The sequence below is a fragment of the Xyrauchen texanus genome, chromosome 35 (assembly GCF_025860055.1).
Source record: "Xyrauchen texanus isolate HMW12.3.18 chromosome 35, RBS_HiC_50CHRs, whole genome shotgun sequence".
Classification (NCBI taxonomy): domain Eukaryota; kingdom Metazoa; phylum Chordata; class Actinopteri; order Cypriniformes; family Catostomidae; genus Xyrauchen; species Xyrauchen texanus.
The window spans coordinates 34,111,005-34,133,860 of NC_068310.1; the positions used below are offsets into that span (position 1 = coordinate 34,111,005).

The 22,856-nt window shown below is 38.8% G+C and overlaps 1 protein-coding gene across 2 annotated transcripts in view; it reads left to right on the forward strand.

Moving 5' to 3' along the window:
• The window catches only part of src (v-src avian sarcoma (Schmidt-Ruppin A-2) viral oncogene homolog), a 63,515-nt gene that overhangs the window by 36,715 nt on the left and 3,944 nt on the right, over positions 1–22,856 (forward strand). Inside the window, exons 3-12 of one of the 2 annotated variants that reach the window (XM_052106407.1) lie at positions 694–793; positions 3,076–3,093; positions 9,981–10,079; positions 11,927–12,030; positions 14,829–14,978; positions 16,706–16,861; positions 17,023–17,202; positions 19,644–19,720; positions 20,178–20,331; positions 20,572–20,703. In XM_052106407.1, coding sequence (XP_051962367.1) covers positions 694–793; positions 3,076–3,093; positions 9,981–10,079; positions 11,927–12,030; positions 14,829–14,978; positions 16,706–16,861; positions 17,023–17,202; positions 19,644–19,720; positions 20,178–20,331; positions 20,572–20,703 — 1,170 coding nt within the window. The remainder of the gene's footprint in view (positions 1–693; positions 794–3,075; positions 3,094–9,980; positions 10,080–11,926; positions 12,031–14,828; positions 14,979–16,705; positions 16,862–17,022; positions 17,203–19,643; positions 19,721–20,177; positions 20,332–20,571; positions 20,704–22,856) is intronic. The other variant, XM_052106408.1, reaches the window with a different exon arrangement.

Here is a 22,856-nt window from a genome sequence, read left to right on the forward strand (position 1 = left end):
ATCCCAGTTGCCTCCACGTCTGAGAACGTTAACCCGTGTATCTTATCACCTGGCTTGTTGAGCGGTTGGCCACGGAGACATAGCGCATGTGGAGGCTTCACGCCATCCGCCACGGCATCCACGCTCAACTCACCATGCGTCCCACCGAGAACTAACCACATTATAGTGACCATGAGGAGGTTAATCATTGTATTCAGATTTACCCACCCTTTTAAATTTGATGTAAAATACAAAAGAACATGACATGTGGTTGTATATTTTTAGATGTCTAGATGCTAACCTTTGTGAAATTCTCAATAAGAATATGTTTTCACAAAAGTTTCCACTTGGGCTGGTTATTAATACAGATTTCCCGGTTCAATTCTGATTAAACTCTCTTTGCACAGAAGAGGGTTTTGCATAGAATTAATCTCAAGAATTTAAGAATCAATATCCTGATCTTTCAAATGAAGATCGCAATTTTCATCCAGCCATAGTTTCCACAGAACGATGCTACCGTATAGACATTACCTGTTCCCTTCATGCCCATGTTGGCAGTTTTTGGCCAGAATAAGCTGCAGTGTGGACCAGACTTCATGCCAGTAGCCAATAAGACTGACTCTACAAGGCTAGACTTTCACTTGTATTTCCATGTTTTGAATTGAATGTATTAAAATAATGGTCTTCATTTATCTAAAACATTTTCCCCCATAGGTGGCGTGACCACATTTGTGGCTTTGTATGACTACGAGTCACGCACCGCCTCCGATTTGTCATTCAGGAAAGGAGAACGACTCCAGATTGTCAATAACACGTAAGGGGAAACACAAACACCCACTCACCCAAAAAATAACAGGGCTCTGGAGGGCAATAGACACACCCTCATAGGCAGACATCCTCAAACACACACATTCTCATGTCTCGCATCTGTCTGGGCTCCGGCTGTGCTGGCTGCTGTACTCCCCAAAGCAAACGTAGCCCCCCCTCCTTCCTCTTGGTAACCATAGAAACTGGCTCCCTCTGAATGTGCTGTATTTGTGCAAGATGACGGCTTTTTGTTCTCTTGATTCCTTTTTTTTTGGTGTTCCTGTGCACAAAAAAAGCTCAGCTGCTCGTCTTTACCTCCACGTCCCTTCCTGGACCAAAGGGAGCATTTTCCTTCCTCTCAACACCTGCGGTTCACTTCCTTATTCCAATATACAGTGCTACCGTTAAGATAAACACTCTCAGTAATATTCTCTGGTTTCAGTACAAAGTGGATTTTTAATGTCAAGCTGTAGGCAGTGTAATATATAGGCCTATGGGTGAATCTGTAAAGAACATATCCACATTGGAAAAAAAGAACGAATGAAAGAATGAGAAAAAAAATAACAAAAGAAAAAGAATGAGTGAAAGAGAAAGAGAGAAAAACGAAAGATCAAACAAATGAATGAAAAAGAACAAACAAACGAAAAAAAGAATGAAAGAAAGAAAGAACGAATGAAAAAAGAGAATGAAAGAAAGAAACAGAAAGACCGAACAAAAGAGAATGAAATAGAAAAATGGGAAGAAAAAAAAAGAAAGAAAGAGAAAGAACAAAATAGAGAACAAACAAAAGAAAGGGAAAACAAAGGGGACAAAGAAAGAGAATAAAAGAGAAAAATGAACGAATGAAAGAAAAAACGAACTAAAGAAAGAGAAAACACTGAACAAATAAATGAAAGTAAGAACAGAACAATCAAATGAAAGAGAGAACAAACTATCACAAACAAAGAAGAGAATTAACAAACAAGAGAAAGAACGAATGAACGAACAAACAAAAGGAGAGGACAAACGAACAAGGAAATAGAAGAAAGAAAGAAAGAAAGGGACAATGAAATAGAAAGAACGCACAAAAGAAAGAGAACAAACTAAAGAAAAAAATTAAATAGAAAGAATGAACGAACCAAAGAGAGAAAGAAAGAGAACGAACAAACAAAAGGGACAAAGTAAACAAACTAAAGAACAAACTTACAATCTAAAGAAAGAGAAAACACTGAACAAACAAACGAAAGAACAGAACAATTAAATGAAAGAGAGAACAAACAAACTCATACAAGGAAGAGAATTAACAAATAATAGAGAAAGAACGAATGAATAAACAAACAAAAGGAGAGGACGAACGAACAAGGAAATGGAAAGAAAGAAAGAAAGAAAGAAAGAAAGAAAGAAAGAAAGAAAGAAAGAAAGAAAGAAAGAAAGGGACAATGAAATAGAAAGAACGCACGAAAGAAAGAGAATAAAAGAAAAAAGTAAAGAGAGAAAGAACAAACTAAAGAAAGGGACAAAGAAAGAAAACAAACGAAAGAAAAAACTTACAAACTATAGAAAGAGAAAACACTGAACAAACAAACGACAGTAAGAACAGAACAATCACTGTAAAGAGAGAACAAACACAAACAAGGAAGAGAATTAACAAGCAAAAGAGAAAGAACGAATGAACGAACAAACAAAACGAGAGGACGAATGAACAAGGAAAGAGTAAACAAATAAAAGAACAAAGAAACAAAAAGAAAACAACAAAAGACAGCAAGAACAAAAGATAACAAATTTAAGAAAGAGAGAGAGAACAGAAGAGAATGAGAAAAAGAGAATGAAAGAACCAAAGTGAATGAAAGAACCACAATGAAGGAAAAAGAATGAAACAAAATAAAAAAAAAAAAGGATGTTTACACTGTAGTCATCGTTGTACTGCTTTTATCCTGATTTAAATTAAAACAACTTGAACACTGTTCATAACCCTGTTCCAGAAGCCCTTGATAATAATCATCTTTTTAGTGAATTACTAAGCTGCTCTGGCTTAACGGGCACCAAATCATGTGTCAGTACACAATTAGAGACATTTAGAGATAATCAGATCAACATTATAGTAATTAATTTCCATTTTTTACTACTTGACAGTGATGAACACAGCTGAGTTCAATAAACAGCATGTTTTCAATGTGTGAATTCTGTGACTGACCCGAAATCTTTTTTTATGTATGTGGGCTTGTCTGTAGCTTCTGCCGTGTGCTTTTAATCCCAAAACCTCTTCAAATCTCCTCTGTTTCCTTCTACATGCTCTCGTCCTTTATGTAGGAGAAAGTTGAACCCCAGGTTGGTAAAGCAGCTCTTGCCTTTCAATGTCCATTTTATGTGTTCTTGTATGAGTGTGTCATTTCACCATATTCACCTGAGATTTGTTTGGCTTTCTAGAGACTGAAAGTGGTCCAGAAATAGTGTCAAATCTCTTGAAAACTGTCTCACTCACTTCCATTTTATACTTGTCCTTCACATTGACTTTGTGGTTGGTTCTTTGGTGTATTAGGCATTGCTATTTTACATTGTTTAGGCTACATCTCAATTTCCATGCTATCTGTACTCTGTTAGATTACAATTAGCCTGTCTCAGTTGATTAAAAATAGTATGCCAAAGGGATCACAATGTTTGACTGAAGCAGCCACAGCACTTTTTAAATTGATCAACCTAAAAAAAATAATACTACATTTTAAGATTACAAATTAAGATGCTTACACTAACATTCATACTCAAACAATTGAATATTAACAGCTGATTTAGATGCTAACGCTAACATGCAAACTCGGACAACTTTATATTAAGATAACAAATTTAGTTAGATGCTAATGCTAAGGTGTAAACAAAACCAAAAAATGTAAGATAGCTAATTTAGTTTGACGCTAATGTGCAAACACAAACAATATGAATTGCAAAATAGTGAATTTTGTTAAATGCCAACATAAACATTCATACTCAAACAACTGAATATTAACAGCTAATTGATTTAGATGCTAACGCTAACATACAAACGCAGACAACTTTATATTAAGATAACAAATTTAGTTAGATGCTAATGCTAAGGTGTAAACAAAACCAAATAATGTAAGATAGCAAATTTTGTTTGATGCTAATGTGCAAACACAAACAATATGAATTGTAAAATAGTGAATTTTGTTAAATGCCAACATAAACATTCATACTCAAAAAACTGAATATTAACAGCTAATTGATTTAGATGCTAACGCTAACATACAAACTCGGACAACTTTATATTAAGATAACAAATTTAGTTAGATGCTAATGCTAAGGTGTAAACAAAACCAAAAAATATAAGATAGCAAATTTAGTTTGATGCTAATGTGCAAACACAAAAAATATGAATTGTAAAATAGCGAATTTAGTTAGATCCGAACACTACCTTACAACTAACACAATTTTAGTTCGATGCTAACAAGCAAATTCAAACCATATGAATTGTAAGATGCTGAACTCGGATGCTAACGTGCAAATTCAAACAATAAGCAACAAAAGACAATTGCAAAGACAAAATGCAATTTTATAACATGGTAGTATTTAAGGAGACACATATATGCAAATTGGGATGCATCCTTGGCATGAGACACCAAAGTTTTCTACCCAGATTGTTGTTTAATTCCCACCCTTGTTTTTTATTTTATTTTTTATTTTTTTATTAATTTAATTGTCATTCTTCTCATAGGCCCAGCAAAGAATCACTGTTTCTCGTTTACATCAATTATTAATTAACAAATGAATTTTTAATGGTACCCTACATATGAATAATATATTTGTATTGTGAATTCTAAACATGAATATATGCCCATTTATGTTTTTGTGTATATATATATTTCATTGTTTTCACTGGGGTGGTTATGTTTTAGTTAAGTTTAACGACAGCAGGCATTTGCTCAGAGGCCTTGAGAGTTTCTTGTCGGGACTTGGCCAATAAAATCTTATTACTTTAGCTCAGGGAGTGAGTCACTGTCTGACACTCTACCACGCACACTAAAAATATCAATTATTTAAATTCCATCAATACTCGAAAACAGCAGACTCTCAGAAGTATAACTTATATAGTATATTTTCCATAAGTCACAATGCACAAGTGTTTGTAGCTTGCTAGCCTACTTAGCGTTTTTTATTCTTATATGTTCATAAATGTATCCTTTGCCATTTTACCACGTGCTTCGGTTTTTCCGCTTTTCTACTGTATCAACTGCGTGTATTTTACCGCACGCACCCGTTTTCTCTCTTTTTTCTTCTACCTCGTGTCTCGATGGCATGCATTCGTATTCTCCACTGTGTTTTACACGGATTATTGCATCAATTTCTAACATCTGCTGATCAGGAACCACATGGAACGACATCGATCTCAAACCCTTACTGCTCAAGAAAAAACATAACAACAAACAATTGCTGTAAGTCATGGCATCCACTCATGTTATTTCTTCCTACATTGCATGCCAAATGTTTATTATAGCTTCTTCAGGGACGTGCACAGACATTTTGGGGGGGCAGGGGTTCAAGTGGAAAAATGGGCACTTCTCATAATTATTTATTAAAAAAAAATTATTTCAATTTTACATTAAAAATTACATTAGCTAGTAGCTTATGAGTCATGCATGTTAGACGGAGAAGGTTAGTGAGTTAGAGACACGTATCCGAACACTTTGGTTCCGGCTCTATAGCCCCCGTAGCAGGGCATTTGGGTGACGTCTCGTCAGCATACTCGCTCAGAAAAGCAACACCACTCTCCCGTTACTATTAGGGTTTCCAATCAGTTCTCCCCACTCAGTGATGCACCCACTGAGAATCATATTGAAAGAGCCTTAATAATTGGTGATTCTGTTTTAAGGAACGTGGAAATAGAAACTCCAGCCACCATTGTTAAATGCATTTCCGGGGCTCAATCGTCTGACGTCAGATCAAATTTAGAAAACGTAGATTTTCTAAAATTGTTATTCATGTCGGCACTAACGATGTCTGACTTCGACAGTCGGAGATCACAAAAGACACCTGCTTTCTGTTAATGTGTATTTGTAGCGCTGTGTCTAGCCTTTTTTAGCACAAGAATATGATCTATCTTATGTCATCGTATTACAGTGAGGATAATGTTTTTTAGTTGAAATCAGATGCATTTCTGATTTGTTTAAACATTTCTCTTTGCTGCATGAAGATATTAATTTGTTTCTCATGCCACCAATTCACATTAAACATCAGCAAACTAAAAAATATTATTAAACTCTCGATGGATGTACTGTTACGTTATCTTCTACAGCATAGAACTTGGGTGTTATATATATATATCTGTCCTTTGAAAATCAAATTTCCAATGTTTGGAGAACAAAATTCTTCCACCTCAGAAATATTGCTAAGCTAAGACACATCCTCTCTGTAGCTGATGCCGAAAAACGAATTGATGCATTCATGACCTCAATACTAGATAATTGTAATGCATTGCTGGAAGAATGTTCAGCAAGTTCAATAAATAAACTTCAATTGGTTAAAAATGATGCTGCCAGAGTGCTGACTAGAACCAAGAAATATGATCATATTAGCCCCTTATTTATTGTTGTTATATTGGCTGCCTGTTATATTTCTGATTAATTTTAAAATTCTGTTAACTACATACAAAGCTTTGAATGGTTTAGCGCCACAGAATTATGTGACTTTCTGACACGCTATATTCCATCACGTTCATTACGATCACAAAATTCTGGCTTGTTAATAGTTCCTAGAATACCAAAATCCACAAAAGGAGATAGATCCTTTTCCTATATGGCTCCTAAACCATGTAATAGTCTCCCTAACACTGTTCGGGATGCAGACACTCTCAGTCAGATTAAGTATAGACAAAAGACTCATCTATTTATGCATCAACTCACAATTAGGCTGCTTTAGTTAAGTCTGCCAGAACCAGAAACATCCATCATGATCTATAACTTTGAATAAAATTCAATAACATCTACGCTAATATTATTCTATTTGTTTCCATGTCTCCACCTCGGGATTCATATCCTGAGGTTACCAGAGGCGGCTGAATCCAGCTCCGTTCCTGCTTGGTGTCGGAGTGATGATGACTAAATGCAGACGGTGCTAGCCAGACATCACTTCAAACTTTTACGATGGACTTCAGAGGATGAACTGATGCCAACTCCAACTAGAAGACATCGGATTCCTCATATGCCACTGCCTGAACTTAGGATTTAGGTTGGACCCCACCGAACCTCACCAAAATGATCTGCAGGTTGAACTGTGATGCACCTCATTTATCTCTGCCTGCATCACCTTTGTCTAATGATGGACTACACTCTTGAAATGGAATACATAGACTATTGTTTAATTGCCAACAAAAGCCTTCATCAGCCAACTAACAAAGGACAATGCATCAATGTGAACTTCTGCAGTTAATCCAGGATGGACTTCAAATACATTAGTTATTACTCTTTTTTTTAACACTGGACGTTAACACTTACTTATTTTACTAATCTTAAACCATGATCTGCACTGCACAGAAATAACTAATATTGGCATTATATTCATGATGTTAGTCAGAGGGGAACTGGCCCTCACAGTGAGCCTGGTTTCTCCCAAGGTCAGTTTTCCCCATCAACCAACAACTTATGGAGTTTTGTGTTACTTGCCTCAGTCACCTTTAGCTTGCTAACAGGGGTTCTTAATACAAGTATTATTTATTACATTTTTATACACTATTTAAAATCATAAACTCAGCAAAAAAAGGAATGTCCTCTCACTTTTAGCTGCTTTAATTTTCAGCAAATTTAACAAGTGTAAATATTTGTATGCACATAAAAAGATTCAACAACTAAGACATAAACTGAACAAGTTTCACAGACTAACATAAATGGAATAATGTGTCACTGAACAAAGTGGGGGTTCAAAATCCAAAGTAACAGTCAGTATCTGGTGTGGCCACCAGCTGCATTAAGTACTGCGGTGCATCTTCTCTTCATGGATTTCTGCCAGTTCTTGCCGTGAGATGTTACCCCACTTTTCCACCAAGGCACTTGCAAATTCCTGGACATTTCTGGGGGAATGGTCCTAGCCCTCATCCTCTAATCCAACAGGTCCCAGACGTGCTCAATGGGATTGAGATCTCGGCTGTTCGCTGGCCATGGCAGAACACTGATATTCCTGTCTTGCAGGAAATCAAGCACAGAATGAGCAGTATGGCTGGTGGCATTGTCATGCTGGATGGTTATGTCAAGATGAGCCTGCAGGAAGGGTACCACATGAGGGATGAGGTTGTCTTTCCTATAAAGCACAGTGTTGAGAATGCCTGCAATGACAACAAGCTCAGTCCGATGATGCTGTGACCCACCGCCCCAGACCATGACGGACCCTCCACCTCCAAATCGATCCCACTTCAGAGTACAGGCCTCGGTGTAACGCTCATTCCTTCGATGATAAAAGCGAATCTGACCATCACCCCTGGTGAGACAAAACCGCGACTCGTCAGTGAAGAGCACTTTTTGTCTGTCCTGTGTGGTCCAGCGAAGGTGGGTTTGTGCCCAACCATCAACGTTGTTGCCAGTGATGTCTGGTAAGGACCTGCCTTACAACAGGCCTACAAGCCCTCAGTCTAGCTTCTTTCAGCCTATTGCGGACAGTCTGAGCCCTGATGGAGGAATTGTGCATTCCTGGTGTAACTCGGAAAGTTGTTGTTGCCATCCTGTACATGTCCCGCAGGTGTGATATTCAGATGTACCGATCTTGTGCAGGTGTGGTAACACGTGGTCTGCCACTGCAATGACGATCAGCTGTCTTTCCTGTCTTCCTGTAGCCCTGTCGTAGGCGTCTCACAGTAAGGACATTGCAAATTATTGCCCTGGCCACATCTGCAGTCCTCATGCCTCCATGCAGCATGCCTAAGGCACGTTGACGCAGATGAGCAAGGACCCTGGGCATCTTTCTTTTGGTGTTTTTCAGAGTCAATTGGAAGGTCTCTTTAATGTTTAAAGTTTTTATAACTGTGACCTTAATTGTCTACCGTCTGTAAGCTGTTAGTGTCTTAACGACCGTTCCACAGGTGCATGTTCATTAATTATTTATGGTTCATTGAACAAGCATGGAAGACATTGTTTAAACACTTTACAATAAAGATCTGTAAAGTTGGATTTTTACCAAATGATCTTTTAAAGACAGTGTCCTGAAAAAGGGACCATTCTTTTTTGCTGAGTTTATTTAATCAAACTACACAATGATCACTCAAATACTTTATAGATATTACAATCTTATCTTTTTGTTAATGCATGATTTTCTGTAAAGCTTCTTTGAAACTGTGTTTTGTGGAAAGCGCTAGACAAATAAAAATGACTTGACTTAACTTATAAATCTACTAGTTTAATATTAAATAGTTAAATGGGTAGTTTACCCAAAAATGAAAGTGGTCATCAGCTACTCATCCGCATGTTTCAAACCTGAATGACTTTCTTTTTTCCATGGAGCATAAAAGGAAATGTTTATGCTACTATGAAATTAATTTAGTTTTATTTTATGTTATTTTATGCTTCGGAAGCATACCAGGGCTCAAGGAAATAACAATGAATTTCGGTCTGCTCCTCACAGAAATGTCTTGCAGCTTCAGAAAACTTGTAATATAGCATGCAAGTCATTTGGACTACTTTTATGATGCTTTTATGGTACTTTTTGGAGCTTGGCAGTCCGTGGTCACTACAGTAAATGCTTTCATTATATGTTATGCGAACATTCTTCAAAACATCTATTGCTGTATTTAACAGAAGACGTTATGGTGTGAGGGTGAACAAATGACATCATTTTTATTTATGGATGAACTAACCCTTTAAAAGCATGTTTACGCATAGTTTTGTCTAAAGCATTTAATGTCTTTAAAATGCTTTGTCCGAATTTTGGTGTCTCATTTCAGCTAATCCAGCAATAATAGCACAGATGTAATCTGAGGGTGTATGTTTTGGGCGGGTGATAAAATTATCTTGAATGTGTCATCAAATCAGTTTGATGTGAGTCTTGTGAGGGCGTACTGCAGGTGCATCCAGCAGACAGTATTAAAGTGTGTGTGTGTGTGTGTGCGTGCATGCGTGCGTGGCGTGAGCGTGCGTGCGCGTGCGTGCGTGCGTGCGTGCGTGCGTGCGTGCGCGTGTGTGTTTGTGTGTGTTTTTACTGATTATGTATGTGTTCTCTCTTAGGGAGGGTGACTGGTGGCTGGCGCGCTCGCTGACGACAGGAGAGAGTGGCTACATCCCCAGCAATTACGTGGCACCGTCTGACTCCATCCAGGCTGAAGAGTAAATCCTCCTCGTCTTTTCTTATCGTTGCTGTTCTCCTTTCCATATCTCCTCTGGTTTTGCACTCTTTCCCTCTTTGGAATCTCAGAACTCTCCTCTCAGACTCCCGTCCAATCAGATCGCTTGATTAAACCTAGCATGTGTGACGTGACCAAAAGAACGGTTCACATTCCTCCCTCCCTCTCTCTCCCTCCTTCTGATCTGAGTACCTGTTCATGGTTCATCCTACATGGTCTTTCTTTTTTTTTTTTCTCTTTCACATTCTGAAATAGTCTCTCCATCTCATTAGTTAGACAGAAAAGGCCTTCCTCATGCCCTGAAGATCTTTTAATTTCCTGAACAAGTGTTAATAAACGTTACTGGTATACTACTGTTAGCCCCAGGCCACTCCTCATCTACTGTTTTCAGTCTTGTTTTTTAATCATACAGTTAACCCTTAGTTTTTCCTGAGACACATACACACACACACATACTGTTGCTCAGTCTATTGCCGCAGTTAACAAATATACACAGGCACTCCTTTGAAAACCTGTAATGACTAATTTTTCCACCCTTGCCTTGCCAGTCATCTCAGATTGACTCTGGAGAAAAGGTAAGATTCAGAGGGAGCTCTTTCCACGAGCGGCAAAGAACAAACCACACTCTTTCTGTTCTTGCAGAGACTATGTCAAAGGGTCAGTCATGAAATCCAAACACCATCCTTAAATGCAGCTTGTTATTTTGGGTTGACAAAGTCAACATACTGCTATTCTACAGACATTGTTTAGGGTTTTTCCAAAATCCTTAAACCAAGACCAAAATTAAGAATTGAATCTCCTAAAGATTTCAAGCTACATACATCAAACTTGGCACAGACCTTCAGACTGTTCTGCCTTAGTGTGCTATGTCTTTAGTGACTGATCGGACTAATGAGTTTCATCCAGTGGACGATCAAATCTCGAAAAATCTCATTGACTTACATTGAGTGCATTTATGGTATTTGCAGTCATTTTTGAAAAATGATTATTCAAATAACCTGTTTGTAACAAGATCCTTGGGTTCAGGGAATGAGGATGCGGGAGACGGTGAATCCAACTCAGGAAAGGCTTTTGTTTGAAACAAAAACACGTTCTCTTACAGCGACAACCAAAAAAAGCTCACACTCAAATCAAAGTCTTAGAAACAAGGGAACGGCAACAGGCAACACACGAGCAGCTTGTCAGCTGAGATCTTTCCCTCTTCTGCCACTGTCTCCTCTCCTTAAAAGCCCCCGTCACTCGTCCCTGAAACACAAAACCGGTGTTGAGCACAGGTGGAGATCATTCACCACTCGTCTCCCCCGCTTCACTCTCCACAGCACGGCGCTCGGCCACGACCCCGCCTCCACACTGTTTTACATGTTTACATTTCAAATCAATTGAATCAACCCAATCAACCCAATGAAAGCATTGGGTTATTCTCTGCTAAACAGGCATGCACAACACACACACTTACACACTTTGGATAAAACACAAGTTTACATGACCACACAAGGTGTCGGCTTATTTAGTATAATCTGTGTAAGAACGTGCTTGTAAACGCGATCATTGATAGAATGTTCAAATGGGACAACTGTCATAAAATTCTAAAGTCTGCAGAACTTTTAATATTTTTACACTAGTTTAAACTTTGTCAATGCTTTGTCTCAACATCTTGTTTGAATTATGAAACCTAAAAACATTTTCAGCATCTCATACAGCATAAGTCAGATGAGGATATAGTAGCAACGGTGGTGTGGTTTTATGATTGGCCAATTGCGTGGTCTCGGACACGCTGGTACAGTACATGTGATTTTCTTCTTTTAAATCTCTTTCTCTGTCTCTGTCCAGGTGGTACTTTGGAAAGATTACAAGAAGGGACTCTGAGCGACTCCTCTTGAGTTTGGAAAACAGGAGAGGAACTTTCCTGGTCAGAGAGAGTGAGACCACCAAAGGTGAATGAATGTGATAATATGTAATAGCTCCAAACACCTATGGATGGATGAATGATTGGATGGATGGATAGATGGACGAATGGATGATTGGATGGATGGATGGATGGATGGATGGATGATTGGATGGATGGATGGAAACGTCTTATGTATAGTATCTAGACTGAGGAAGTTTGTGCCAAAACAGTGTTTGGGAGTACAGGTTACAACAATGTAAACATTTGGTTGACTTCCCCTTTGCTCTCCATGTTTGTCAGACACCATCATGCTCATATTCCTCAACCATTCCCTCGCTGTCATCCCTCTTCCCTCTCTCTCCAAACATTGTAATGATCTCTGCTCCTTGTTTAGATCGGTATAGCCTGTTGAGCTGATTCTACATAAATGAAGTTTAAACCGATATTTTAGATGATATGTAAAGAGTAAGGGTCTGTTCCAAAACCTAGTAAGCTGCCTTGCTGTCTACTGCCTATAGACTATTTCAAGGACGTAAATAATAACAATGGAATTAGAACGCTACTGTGCATGCATGTCTTGCCCTGAAACATTTACAAAAGCGGCATTTTTATAACCGTTTGTAACAGAACCGTCAAAGTAAAATGACTAGCGCGTACTTTTAAAGTCTAACAAAACGCGATATTTGCAAAAGCTGAAAATAAACAATGAGTTGTTATTACTGGATTCTTTAAATAAGACACTGAGTTAGCAGAGTACGTGCTGACTGACCACGTGCAGCCCAGTTTTTCTAGACACTCCCATTCAATTTCAAACATATGGTCTGTCTCTGGCTAAGCAGTCTCTGGCAATACTCTTAAAGGCATAAAAATACATAGCACACAGAAATATTGGTAAAATTGTCAATATTTTAAGGAATATTCTGGGTTCATTACAAGTTAACCTCAATCGACAGCATTTGTGGCACAATGTCTAATCAGGCTAATTAGCCCTTGAGAGTGATGAAGGCTGACCGAAGAAGGCAGTGCGACAGAGAGAAAGATTTACGGACACCTGTCTGTGTGTGTTTATCTTTTTGGTTAAGTTTATAATTAAACTATTATTTATTTTGTCAAGCCGGTTCTGGCCGCCTCCTTTCCATTAATCCCTTTACACTGGTGCTGAAACCCGGAAAGGAGGAGGGATGCGCCGTAGTTGAGTCCTTGCCACTACCATCCACCCCAACGGAGCAGCCGCGGCCATCTGCCGGGGGACGGAGGAGCCTGGCCGCCTGAGAGTGGACGAACGGCTGCCGACGGTGAAGGGAGAAGGGGCTCCTAGCTGACCGCCTGAAGTGGTCAGGGCTGATGCCAAGGGCGAAGGGAGACCTTTACCAGCCGCTAAAATACTGGTTGTGACAACCGCCGACCGCGAGCAGGGAGGGGCTCCCAGCCGAATGCCTGGAGTGGGAGAACCACTGCCAGGGGCGGTAGAAGAATAGAAGACCCCTTCTATTTCCCGAGAATGTGGCGGGGCGTTCCGTCCACCAGAGGCCGGAAGAGTGCCTCCGATCCGCCCAGGGAGGTGCGGCTGTCGTCCATTAGAGGGTGGAGGAGTGGCCAAGGACCAAGCTATGGCGTATCGGAGAACCAGCGAGGTGCCACACTTTTTTTTTGTTTCCTTCCCCTTTTCCTCTCCCTCATCCAGGTAGATGGGGATGACCTGCCGGCAGACGGGGCGAAAGGCACGCCCCTCCCCAGGAAAGGGGTGGGGGGGGGTGTATGTCATGCCGGGGGCTCCCCGGCCTGAAAGAACAAGGGAGGAATGTGGCTGGGCAGAGGGCCGGGTCTTGATTCTGAAAAAAGTATCTTGGAAGGTAGCAGAATCATGCAGCCTATTGCAAACAACCTTTATGTTATGAAGTAGGGTTTGGAAACAAAATACTAAACAATAAAAATATTGAATGATTTTTGGGTGAACTATCCCTTTAAAATACTGCCTACATTGGCAGCTCACTATGTTTTGGAACAGAGCCTTAGAGTGAAAAAGGTTAGGTTGTGTGTATGTCCTCTGGTTGAGTGGAAACACGGGTCAGAATACTGCTTACAGGGATGTGAAGAGAGCGAAAAAAGAAGTAGGTCATCCCGAAGCAGTGCCTATAATCTTGAGCCATTTCTCACAGTTCATACAGTCAGCGAAGAGGAGGGCGGAGCTACGGGGCATGTGGAGGGACCGAGATTGCCCAGGGAGAGAGAAAACGAGTACAAGAGAGACTGAAGGATGAATCAAACCCCAAAGAGACCGCACTGAGAGAGACCTCAGTGGGAATGAGGAAGCAAGTTGTAGAGAGAGAGAGAGAGAGAATGAATGAATGAGCCTTGAGGAGCGCCCTCTGCTGACTGCTACCTCGCAGAATGAATATCTTTTCTCTCAATACAATATATGAAATACAGGATTGTCCTAGTTCTTTTAACATAAGAGTTTGATTTAGCCTACTGTGTAGAAATTATCTAATGATCACAAAGCAAAGCTTCCTTTCCAGTCGATCTGGACCATTTATTGAAACTTCAAGGAATGTTCCGGGTTCAGTACAAGATAAGATGGCTATTTAGAAGTCTTCCTTTTTGCCTACATGAGCATAAACTGCCTGTTTAATTCTAAGGATCAGAGAGAAGGAAGAAAATGGTGGTGACATGGTCGTGAAAAACTGCATTTTTACTGTTTTTGTTGCAAGAAACCTTGAGTTACCTTATAAGTGGACCTTGGGGGGAAACAAAAAAAAATGAAAAATGTTTTATTCAGATTTTATTTTTCCATGTCGACCAGACCCATTGACTCCCTCAAATCAGTCCTTTCTGTCTCTTTAGGTGCTTACTGTCTTTCCGTCCTGGACTATGACAACGTCAAAGGCCTAAATGTCAAACATTACAAGATCAGGAAGCTGGACAGCGGGGGATTTTACATTACATCACGCACACAGTTCAGTACGTTACAGCAGCTGGTGAACCACTATCGACGTAAGTCCATTTCTCACACAGAATCTGCTCTTGTCTGAATGTGTGAAAATGAGAAGTGATTCAACCTCTGGAAACTTGGGTTGTTGAAAATAGGAAATTGTTCCATATATGGAATTTAAAGCCATTGCATGATGAAGTATTTTAATTAAGTAACTGTCTCTTCTTCGTATGATAATAAGTCAATAAGCCGGTAAGGCGACTTTACCATAGGAAAGGGGTACACTTAAGCATGACACAAAGCAGAGTGCCTAAAAGCCCCTTAGGAAAGGCAACGCAAGTTTATCTTTATAGCACATTTCATACACAATGACATTTCAAAGTGCATTGAAAATACAAGATATATAAAAAATGGATTTTAAAACCTGTAAAGAACAAGAAATCATACAGAAATAAAACGATGCCGTGCGATCAGTAAGTGCAGCACAGTGCTCATTGAAGAAATGCACAGCTGAACAGATGTTTTTTTCAGTCTGGATCTGAATGTGGTTACTGTTGGAGCGCACCTGACCTCTTCAGGAGGCTGATTCCAGCTGCGAGTGGCATAATAGCTAAACGCTGCTTACCTTGTTTTGACTGAACCCTCTTTATTTTCAACTGACTTGATCCTAATTAACATTATCATGTCTGCAATGTATTTAGGTCCTAAGCCATTGAGTGCTTTATAAATGAGTAATAGTACCTTCAAATCAATTCTCAATGTAACTGGAAGCCAGTGTTTAGACCTGAGGACTGGAGTAATATGCTCAGATTTTTTGTTCTGGTGAGTATTCTGGCAGCAGCTTTCTGAATGAACTGCAGGTGTCTTAATGTCTTTTTGGGAAGCCCGGTGAGAAGTCCATTGCAGTAGTCCACTCTACTGGTGATGAATGCATGAACATGTTTCTGTAAGTCTTGAGTGGACACAAAACATCTTATTCTGGCTATATTTTTTAGATGATAATAGGCTGATTTAATTATTTAGTTACAGTAGCAGCAGCAATATCATAAGACACAAAATTGTAATTTATAAATAAAAAATAATTTAAAAAAATGTGGTTCATGGTGTTACGGTTGCCAAGCAACTTGGCAAATATGTTGTGTATTTATTGTGCAGTCACATGTTTGTGTTTATAAGCATTTTCTAACTTTTTTGAGCAGCTCATCCAATCAGAATTTAGAGTTGGAATTAGCAGTTTTATTGTAAAGAAATAAACCACGTTTAGAGGCTGTGCTAAAATCACTATAACGGATGCCCTCACATAACTATTATTATTATTATTATTATTACTTTTTAATATAACATCAACGTTGTTGTTATTATTATTATTATTATTAATAATCATGCCTATTGTTTTATTATTAGAATTATTTAAAAATATTTATATTAATCACAACAAACATTTTTCCACCACATGCTTTTGTGATTAGTTCTAACATTTTTCCATGCTACAGGTATTTTTTATTATGCTTATATGATGCTGTAACAGTTTGTTACCCTAACTCTTGGATGTTTACAGCTGCCAATCAACTTGGCGCTTTAATATAGAATTAATTACATATACTGTATGTTTACACTTAGCTGAAATGGCTATTGTTCTTTTGCTTAGCATGTGGCTCATCCAGTCAGATTTTAAAGCTGGAATTTTTCCTTTTATAAAAAACGATTTAAAAAGCCTGTAAAAGCCATTAACTGTGTCAACCAATATTAATGCACTGTCTCTCTCTCACTGTCTGTGTTTCTGTCACAGAACATGCAGACGGTCTGTGTCACTGTCTAACTGACGTGTGTCCAGTCCTGAAACCTCAGACTCAGGGTCTTGCTCGGGATGCCTGGGAGATTCCACGTGACTCTCTGAGACTGGACGTCAAACTGGGCCAGGGCTGTTTTGGAGAGGTCTGGATGGGTAAGACTTCTTTTTCAACTTCTCCTACTCAAGAAACTTCATGCATTATGTTCAAACGTGGCATATTCATGATATATATGCACAAACATTTTTGGTAACACAGCTTGAAGCATTCCTTTTATCTGAAATAGCATTTTTTTATTATTATTTTTACACATCAGGTACGTGGAACGGTACGACACGCGTGGCTATCAAGACTTTGAAGACTGGCACCATGTCTCCTGAGGCATTTCTACAGGAGGCACAAGTTATGAAGAAACTCCGTCATGAGAAGCTTGTGCAGCTTTACGCTGTCGTCTCAGAGGAGCCAATTTACATCGTTACTGAGTACATGGGACAAGGTCAGTAGTGCCAAAGTCGCTCTCCTGAACGGAAATTCTTCTGCACTGTTCATGCCAACATTTCTTTTTTCAAGAATTTCAGAGACCTGTTTGCCGGTGTTTTCTTAAAAACGGCCTGTGCCTTTTTGCGTTGAATAGAGAGCTTGCGCGCTCATGGTTGCCAGATTGCACAACTAAAGCATCACACTGGCAGAATATTTCCAAACTGTGAAAGTGTAAAGATCTGATTGGGGGATTTCACCTCTTGAAATCTGGCAACCCCAAATGTGTCGATCTAGTTCTGATCAGCTAACCGCCGTTATTTAAAGTCTATTATTTATCAAACTAATAGAAGTAAATATTTTACTCGAATTGCATGATTAGTTCTAAGTAATACATTGCACAATTAATCTCAAGGGGATGGTGGTTTTACCAAGGAGATGGTTTTTGGTATTTCTTGCAACAAGGGGGGTGCCATCCCCTCGCAAACCCCTTCAACTCAAGCCCTGTGTCTATTCATCGTGCTATGGACTTTGTCAGTCAATACGATTCAAGCTTTGCAAAGGAACTGTTATTGAAGGATGGTGCGGTTAAAGACACTTGAACTTTACCACAAAAATGTGAGTAAACTGTTTCATTCATGAATATGTAGTATGTCATGACTGTTTGACAGTTATGGTGCTGATGTGCTTGAGTAAACAGTATAATGAATTCAGATGCAATTTGTTGGATGTGTGTTATTTGTAAACTCTTATTTGTAAAAATGTAGCTATGTAAAGTTGTGGAGCTTGTGCCTTCGAGGGGCAGAATGATGATAGCCAATCAGAACAGTGGGCGTTTACATTGAAGTTTAAAGGAGATGCTGAGGCAGAAACTGAGCGTTTCGGACAGAGGGCCAGAAACAGGGTGGGAAATTATCATTTATTACTAAACTATGACTGTTTTAGTGCTACAAATTTTACTTACATTATCAGTAGACCTCAGGGAAGATAATTAAATTATATAAAAACAAAAAGCATTTCACGACCCCTTTAAATCCTATGAAAACGGTCCAAAACATTGCCCAGGTCATATTTTAACCAGCAAATATTTTACATATTTATGATGTATTAATTGCATTATTTTCACAATTTAGCACATTTCCCCTCTCGTTAATGAAATGCTATTCTTTTTTTTCTTTTTTTCTTTTTTCCATTTTTCTCCTCAATTTGGAATGTCCAATTCCCAGTGTGCTCTAAGTCCTTGCGGTGACTCGCCTCAATTCAGGTGGTGGAGGACAAACCTGAGACCGTCAATCCGCGCATCTTATCACGTGGCTTGTTGAGCGCGTTACTGCGGAGACATTGCTCATGTGGAGGCTTCCCGCCATCCACCGCTCCATCCACGCACCACTCACCATGCGCCCAGGTCTGGACTGGTTTTCATTGGGCATCGCAGCGGCTCCTTTTTGCTTTTCACGGTTGATCCACCGGCCCGCTCGGTTCTCCCGCTGGCCAGTCTGCCCCGGATCGGCCCCAAAGTGCGTCGGCCCACCAGGAAAATACCCGGTATGCCAGATTGCCAGTCCAGCCCTGCACGCTCCCCACCGAGAGCGAACCACATTATAGCGGCCACGTGGAAGTTACCCCATATTACTCTCCCTCCCTAGCAACTCCCTCCCTAGAAATATATATATAAATACTGTATACACTATATACATACATATATATATATATATATATGCCATGACAGTAGTTTTGTTAAGTTTAATTAATGCTGATTTAAATAATTAAAAAATTATTGTATTTCAGTACTTAAAACAGTTAAAATAACTGGATTGCAGAACTGACATTCACCATTGAGTAGAATGGGAATTACATTTAAACTAAAAAGTACGCCCACATTGTGGGAATGTGCTTAATTGTCATTATAATGATGTCACAATACATACACTCCCCTTTCCCTGGGGAGGGGCATGCCTTTCGCCCCGTCTGCCGGCAGGTCATGCCCGTCTACCTGGATGAGGGAGAGGAAAAGGGGAAGGAAACAAAAAAAAAGTGTGGCACCTCTTCCGGCCCCTGGTGGACGGAACGCCCCGCCACGTTCTCGGGATAATAGAAGGGGTCTCCCCCTCCCCTGGCAGTGGTTCTCCCACTCCAGGCATTCGGCTGGGAGCCCCTACCTGCTCGCGGGCGGCGGTTGTCACGACCAGTTTTTTATTGTGACATCATTGTATGTCCAAAAGAGACCTCATTTTCTTGATGCAACGTATAATTTCTACTTTATCTCCTTTGGTTTTGGGGTAAAATGTAACCCAGAAATGGTTTAGTTTTTTTTAGATTCACACATTTGACTAAAGATGTCTGATAAACAAGAACTGGCAGAGAGGAGTGTTAAAACAGTGTAAAATCTATATATATTTGTGTGGTCTGCAAAAAAAAGGTGTGACTGATGATGCCATCGTGTGATTTCTGTGTTCACAGGAAGTCTGTTAGATTTCCTGAAGGGTGACATGGGGAAAATGCTGCGGTTGCCTCAGCTTGTGGATATGGCCTCTCAGGTGCTATTTATTTTCCTTTTTTGTACACTGCCATAAAATGAACTGGTTATATTTTACAGTTAGGAATTGTTATACATTTACATTGTATTTTCAAGCATCAGCATTTCTATCCATTTAAGGATTTTTAATAAAACACTTTTAAACGATAAAATGGGCAGAAAAGCTTGTATATTTACATTGATGGAGGGAACCGAGTCGAACTAGAGTATCATTGGGGCAGGGCTCTTTTGACTTGGGCTAGTAAGCAGCTAATGTGCCTAGCAACCATCCAGAACTCCCTAGCAACCAACCACATAGCAACACTCTAAAAACACTCTGAACACCTTAGCACATTGGCAGTGAGTTTAGCATGGGCAAGCGCCACTCACATTTTCTGAACAAATCTAGATATATGCTGAGGTTGCTTGAGAGTGCAGCGCTGAGGCCAGCAGGATTGGAATGTATGTGTTGTCCTCAGATTGCCTCTGGAATGGCGTACGTGGAGAGAATGAACTATGTGCACAGAGACCTCAGGGCTGCCAACATCCTGGTGGGTGATAACCTGGTGTGTAAAGTGGCTGACTTTGGCCTCGCCCGACTCATAGAGGACAATGAATACACGGCCAGGCAGGGTGAGGAACATAAAAAGGACTGATTTACATTTACATTTATGCATTTGGCAGATAAAGTGACTTGTTGTGCATCCAAGCTGTACATTTGATCAGTATATGCATTTTGTTTTTTACGTCTTTTATTTTCTGAGGCTAAAATGTTAACTTTCAAGACTTAATGCTGTTGCCTTTTATACACCTTGGCCTTAATTAAAACAGTTTAATCATTTGACATATCTCTATTCATCTTTATTACAACAGGAGCAAAATTTCCCATTAAGTGGACTGCGCCAGAGGCGGCACTGTACGGCCGCTTTACCATCAAATCTGATGTGTGGTCATTTGGGGTCTTACTTACTGAGCTGACGACGAAAGGCAGGGTGCCTTATCCAGGTAATACTGCTTTCCATGTCTCTAGTTCTAGTCATTTATTAGGAATACTCAGAAACCAAAGAGAGTAACCGGTTTTAGCTTTTAATCTTTGAAATGCTAAAATGCTAAACTTAACAGGAAAGAATACATTATATGCAATCAATTTTCCACATAAATAATGACGAATTTTGCATTTATGCAAAACAAACCATGCAACTAAATTAAGCAAATTTTTTAATTATTCGTAAATGTTTTTTTATTTCGAGAATGACGAAGTTTGATACGACTAAACAACGCGAAATTATAAATTGTCAACAATTCTCCACATAAATCCAAGGCCTATTAATATGACTAAAAAAAACTAAATTAAAAAGTATTTGTTAACAATTTTCCACATTAAAACAATGAAGTACAATGCAACGAAACTAAATGACAATTTATTCGCAAACAATTGTTCGCATAAAAACCAACTAAGTAAGATGCGACTAAATTAAATTAAATTAAAATGTATTCGCAAACACTTGTTCGCATAAAAACCAACTAAGATGCGACTAAATTAAAGTAAAATTTATTTGCAAACAATTGTTCGCATAAAAACCAACTAAGATGCGACTAAATTAAATTAAAATTTATTCGCAAACACTTGTTCGCATAAAAACCAACTAAGTAAGATGCGACTAAATTAAATTAAATTAAAATGTATTCGCAAACACTTGTTCGCATAAAAACCAACTAAGATGCGACTAAATTAAATTAAATTAAAATTTATTTGCAAACAATTGTTCGCATAAAAACCAACTAAGTAAGATGCGACTAAATTAAATTAAATTAAAATTTATTCGCAAACACTTGTTCGCATAAAAACCAATGCCAGATTTTCATTAAGTGAATGACGATGTTCAATGTGACTAAACGCAAAAGTAGGAATGAAACATAAACGATTTTTCACATAAAACCAAGGACATATGATGTGACAAAAACAAAAATAGAAATTGTTTGTAAACCATTTTTTTTACATAAAACCACTGAAGATGTGGTTAAACTGAACACATTTTCTAATTATTCACATACAGTTTTCAATGTTAAACCAATAAAGTACGATGCGACTAAAGGAAATTAATTTACATAATGTTTGTAAACAATTTTCAGCATAAAACCAATGCCAGATTTTCATTTAGAGAATGACAAAGTTCAATGGGTCAAAAAAAGTTGTATAAGAGGTGACACTAAATACCATGTCAAGTGGATATTGAGAACTGTTTCCCAGTGCAGGGATGGCAGAAATTGTTTGTTTAATAGGTATTGTTACACTGGGCGTAATTACCACATCTAGAATTGCCATTAGGAATAGGGATTAGCACGGTCTGGTAAGATGCTCACATTTTCCAAGCTGTGCATACACCAAAAGATCTTTTAAATTCAATTAGTGGTGGGTGCTGAAATGTGTCAGGATCAGATGACAACAAATGTGAGTGTTGCCTAAAAACATTTTTTATATCATTTGAAACCGGGAGTGTGAGTAGTAGTTAACGTAAAGGGAATGTATTATCTTTTTTCTTACTGGCTTGCATTAATTCAGTGCATTTGTTTTAAATGGATCTTCATACGCATCCTTAATCCACTTCGGTGGGTAACCGCGTTGAGCTTCTAAAAAATAAAATAAAAAAATGGCCTCCAAACTATTATCAAAACTAATCAAAAGCTTTACAAATTCATACACTATTCAAATCGCTCAAAAAAACAAAAAATAAAATACAGAAAACATCATCAATATTACTATATCACTTGAAGATTTTGGAACAAGGGATAGTTCACTCAAAAATGTGAATTCTAACTTAATTTACTCATCCTCATGTCATCCCAGATGTGGAAGACTTTCTTTCATCTGCTGAACTAAATTGAAGATTTTTAGAAGAATATCTCAGCTTTGTAGGTCCATACAATGCAAGTGAATGGGTGCCAAAAATGTTAAGCTCCAAAATCCACATAAAGGCAGCATAAAAGCATAAAAGATAAATCCATATCTTCTGAAGCAATATTTAAGTCTTTTTACTATAAATTCTCCTCCCTGATCCACTTTCACATTCTCCTTTTAATTTTTGTAATTCACATTATTCACAGCATATCGCCCCCTATTAGGCATGGAGCAGAATATATGATAAAAAATGACTTGA